This window comes from the organism of the source record quoted next, unplaced genomic scaffold (assembly GCF_019419815.1).
Source record: "Pyrus x bretschneideri cultivar Hongxiangsu unplaced genomic scaffold, Pyrus_bretschneideri_v1 Contig2, whole genome shotgun sequence".
NCBI lineage: Eukaryota > Viridiplantae > Streptophyta > Magnoliopsida > Rosales > Rosaceae > Pyrus > Pyrus x bretschneideri.
The window spans coordinates 1,404,481-1,409,572 of NW_025999501.1; the positions used below are offsets into that span (position 1 = coordinate 1,404,481).

General features: G+C 36.1%; 1 protein-coding gene across 1 annotated transcript; it reads left to right on the top strand.

The window, feature by feature from the left end:
• Positions 1-493: 493 nt before the first annotated feature.
• LOC103956713 (cytochrome b-c1 complex subunit 9, mitochondrial-like) lies at positions 494-2,287 on the top strand. Its single transcript, XM_009368739.3, has 3 exons — positions 494-613; positions 1,556-1,603; positions 2,237-2,287. The coding sequence occupies exons 1-3, from the start codon at positions 494-496 to the stop codon at positions 2,285-2,287; spliced, it is 219 nt and encodes a 72-aa protein (XP_009367014.1).
• The last annotated feature ends 2,805 nt before the right edge of the window (positions 2,288-5,092 follow it).

Sequence of the window (5,092 nt, forward strand, 5' to 3'; positions counted from 1 at the left end):
GATAAATTTTAGTTTTATTGTTAATTTCATCTTGTACTTTATGGTAATCCTGCAATAAGGTAAAAATGACAATTCACATTTAAAGTTTAAGTTAGGTGTAAAAAAAATTATATAGATTCAAATAAAATTTCTCAACGAAAAATTGGGTGGAAAAGTTTAAAATCTCACCGTAAGGAAGAAATTGACATATTGTAATGAGTTTCGGGCCCAAAGTAAAAAGAAGAGAAAGATAGTAGTGCTTTCCTTCTTGCAAACTAAAGCCTTTTCTGTTGGGTTGGGCTCCATACCTCTCCGTGCTCTTCGCCCAATCGAAAAAGGTGAATAGCATTTCCCGATACAATCACTCTTTGCTTTTTTATCTTTTCATATCATACATCAATTCACTGTCCGTTGTTGTCTTTGATCGCATCATAGTTTATCGTACTAGTGCAAGCTCCGACCAAACCTTAGCCCACAGATCAGAGGTGAGTGAAAGAGACGCGCGCACTTCGCCATGTCTTCAGCAGCCGGAAAAACTAGCGGAGGCCTTTTTGAAGGGCTCTACAGGGTCATCATGCGCCGGAACTCAGTCTACGTCACCTTCGTCATTGTCGGCGCCTTCCTCGGTGAGCGGGTGAACCTCTTAACTCTCAGATTTACGGCTTCTTCACTAATTAGTCGTTTTGGTCTGTTTGGCGATCTGTTTTTGTAATTTTCTGTTTGGTTGCTTAGAAAATTTGTGGAAATGAAATTTGCTTGATTTGCTACTATGTAAACTTTGGCTAGTGTAGTTGCGAGCTCAGAAATAACCCATTCGCTTTATTATGGATTAGTATTCTGTTTGTGAGAAATGGATTGAAAGTTGATATTGTTTTTAGGGATTTATTCAAATTTTTTTATCTTTAATTCAACTATTGTTAGTCATGTCGTAGTCATATGCTTGCGCAATGTGAGAGATTTAAATTACGACAGTATTTGGTTTCCATATTCTGCTGGTTGCGAAATTGTATGCAGTAATCTTATGCCGTATGGACAATCAATTTCTAACCTCAATCGAGTTGAGGGTCTTACATTATGGGACCATTGAGATGTAATTCTTGGCTATCTTACGGAGACCAAGCAGAACTTAGGCCTCGTTTGGCGGTTATGGGGTATTTTACTGGATTCAATGTTTGTTGAAGGAAGAGATGGGTGCTAAATTTTGTCCAAGTTGAAGGAAAAAGATGGGTTGGACATGACAAAAAGTTTGTTCCTTCCAAATCCTACCATTTTTGTGGGGATTTTAAGGGATGCTAATCTGTCTTAGACCTTGAATTGGAAGTTGACAGTTATTTGTTTATTCAACATACAATGAATCTTGTGAGTTATCATATCTAGTCCTTGACACCAAATGAGGCCATATAAACTCCGATTTTGTGCTTTAAAACGACTACCATGCATGGTTATGTATGTTTTTTTTCCTTTCCTTTCTGAATTGTTTTGTATTATTTGATGTGGCATTTGGTTTCTTCTCCTCTCTTTTTACGAAAGAAGAACAATTTTCAGAGCTCTTATGTATTTCATTTTCTGGTTTCAGGCCGTGGATTATGGAGTTCACAAATTGTGGGAGTACAACAACATTGGGGTATGTCCACCATTATCATTTTAGTATGTTATGCATTTTTGTATTGTTCAAAATATGCACTTGATGTATACAAATATAGTTGATCGAAGAATTATATGTATGCACGTATCTTCGTGTTACTATATGGGTTAGATACAGAATATTGTATTGCATCTACCTGTTCTTCCTTCTTTTAGTGCATGTTAGTTATTCTCCGAAGACAGACTTTTGCCCATTGCTGGAGCTGTTGCATACTACTAGGTCATATGCGTGTTTGGATGTATATTGAACTAGCATCTTCATGTTCGGAGAGTAGTTAGCCTGTTAGAGGAACTTTTATTAATCTGACCATCATTGATATGGGCGGATATTTTTTTTGCACATCCATGTCCTTGACAATGTATATTGAATTGCAAATACCTTTCATGCAGTTGAGATTCTTTCTTCTGTACTAAGTAGCTTTACAACATTCTTGATATTGAACTTTTTTTGGGTAAATTACATTTTATACCCTCAAGTTTGGGCATCATTTTGCTCTCACACCTCATCTTTACAACATTACAATGCCATACCTAAAGTTATTATTTTGTTGCAGTATCATGCATCCGTCATAAGAGTTTTACATTTGAACCGAATGTTCTCTTTTGAATGCAGAAACGGTATGAAGACATTCCAATTTTGGGGCAAAGGCAATTGGAAGAATGAGTTATCAACTCTCTCCTCTTTCACTCTTCATAGTCTTCATACTTTTGGAAAATTGGAGTATTCAATCGTGCATTAGGTACAAATTCTTATTTCCGTAATAAAAGTTTGAACAGACCAGACTTACTAATCAAGCATGTTCCTTTCGATTGGGTGTTTCTAAGTGCTGAACAATTTCTGTATGCTCAAAGTGACTCTAACAATGGTTTTTGTTTGCTTGAGAGATATTTTTTCAGCTCTTTGGCGCCCTCTCCCGCGTGCAATTGTTCTGTTGTTTGCATAAAGGCTGATAAGAGCGAAAATAGGTTGCTCCAGTATCTCGAGAGTTGTTATCACCGCTCTAAAATAATTATACTCCCTTCCTCTTCCCGTACTTTTTACAATAGGTACGTGTAAATAGGCAATTGAAGGTTCTGAAAAAAAAAAAAATAAATAAATAACATGATTGACATTAGGAGTAGAAATTTTATTTTGAAGAGTGATTCACTTCCCCCTAAAACAAACCTTTTAGGTTTGAGGCCATGTGGTTGAACCATACTACAGAAACTTGGTCCACTAGGTTCTTATCTCTCAAAAATTACTGAATTTGCTACTGTTGCTCAGAAGCGGAATGTTGGTAGTGCATGGAAAGGATCATTTTCACCAAGTCCACTCATCTGAACTATTAAAATTTGATTCAATGGTTAAAGTTCTAATAACTTTTAAAAGGGTCCCTGTTTGTAACCGTTGGATCAAATTTCAATGGCCTCGAATGAGTGGACTTGGTGGAAGGGATCCGGAGAGGATCCCATCTCCATAGTGCATGAGCATTTTGAAGTGTCACAAACAATTATTTCTGGCTACTACCATTTTGTTTCCCTGTGTTTTCAAATTACATGGTGATCAAATATTTTTCTTTTAGCAATTATCCTCAAAAGTGAATTCATGGAGTTGAAATATAAGAGGGGTAAGCTTTTATAGAAAATTATTTCTTTTATACAAGCGAGACGAGACAAGACGACTTAAGGTGCAATAGTGAATAAGGTACAAGCTCTTTTTGATACAGAAGAAAAAGAAAAATTAGAGAAAAATTTAATCAAGTAAAGTCCTTTTCAAATAATTCATGCACCTATTTTTATAGGAAAATTAATGAAAATGGTTTGAAAATTTTGAGTTTTAACGATAAAGACAAAATAAAAGGTAAAGTTAAAATGTGATTTTTTGTTAAAGTGAACAATACCAGGAGCTTTTGGTTAAAATTCTCTATTTTTATCTCTCAAACACTTTTTTTAATGTTTTGCCAGTGATCTTCTTCAGTTCATTCGACCCGACGATCAAAAATTAAAAGGGATTTGAGAAGTAAAGATGAATGTGTGAATACCATTACTGTAACATCCCACATTGCCCAAGGGAGTAGATCATGTAAGCCTGATATGTATAGTCCCATCTTTACCTAACATGAGGCCTTTTGGGAGCTCACTGGCTTCGGGTTCCATCGGAACTCCAAAGTTAAGTGAGTTCGCACAAGAGCAATCACAGAATGGGTGATCCACTGGGAAGTTCTCGTGTGAGTTCCCAAAAACAAAACTCTGAGGGTGTGGTCAGGGCCCAAAGTGGACAATATCGTGCTACGGTGGAGTCGAGCCCAGGATGTGACAATTTGGTATCAAAGTCAATCCCTGGTCGGAAGTGTGCCAACGATGACGTCAGGCCCCTAAAGGGGGTGGATTGTAACATCCCACATCGCCCAGGGGAGTGGATCCTGTAAGCCTTATATGTATATTCTCATCTCTACCTAGCACGAAGCCTTTTAGGAGCTCGCTGGCTTTGGGTTCCATTGGAACTCCGAAGTTAAGCGAGTTCGCACGAGAGCAATCCCAAGATGGGTGACCCACTGGAAAGTTCTCGTGTGAGTTTCTAGAAACAAAACCATGAGGGCTTGGTCGGGGCCTAAAGCAAACAATATCGTGCTATGATGGAGTCGAATCCGGGATGTGGTGGGGATCTGGGCCGGGATGTGACAATTACTCTTTAAGTAAAGCTGTACTTTTTGTTTTCCATCAAATAAAAATATTCAAACCACTATCCTTCGATTCAAATCGTTGCCCTCCACATTATAAAATATTGTTTGTAACAAAATTATGATTATTGACCACTGACAAAACATATATATTTAATATTTCAAAATTTTGGTGTCACGAAACTAATTTTATTAGAAACAATAAATAAAATTAAGTATAAGAAATAAATAAATAAAATTATTTAAATTGATATTTCCGTTTCCATTACTTCTTTATGTTAAAATTATGTTCCTTATCGTTGATTTTTAGTTAATTGATCTTAAATTTGACTCGTAGGTGGTCAGGTCAAAGCATCTTTAAAAAATATGTCAAAATGTCAAAATCAACATTAATAGTAAAAAAATGCAACAACAATGTTTTTCAATCAAAAAGTCAAATATGATGTAGTATGACATTAATTGGCAGTCCTCACCCATGTTGCCAAAATTGATAGCAGCTTCAAATCTTTTTTAATTGATTATTGAATGCAATTTTATTAATTAGATTCTTTTTTTCTAATTGCACATTAAATGCTTTAATTTAACATATTGGGTAGAGAGTAAATGTTTATAAGATGTTAAGTGTCACCTACACTGTCAAATTAAATTGTTTACTTGAAATTTGATATCTCCTTTAATAATGCTCTCAAGTGCTAATCTGCCTGAGAGAGAGAGAGAGAGAGAGAGAGAGAGAGAGAGAGAGAGAGAGAGTTATACCAATTCATTATCCTAATTGGCACCACTGGGTTGGTAGCAAGAAACTAATAGTA

Coding starts and splice junctions, on each gene's coding strand:
- LOC103956713 (XM_009368739.3), top strand. CDS start 494: ATGTCTTCAGCAGCCGGAAAAACTAGCGGAGGCCTTTTTGAAGGGCTC. Junction 614..1,555: donor GCGCCTTCCTCGGTGAGCGG/GTGAACCTCTTA, acceptor TTCTGGTTTCAG/GCCGTGGATTATGGAGTTCA. Junction 1,604..2,236: donor GGGAGTACAACAACATTGGG/GTATGTCCACCA, acceptor TTTTGAATGCAG/AAACGGTATGAAGACATTCC.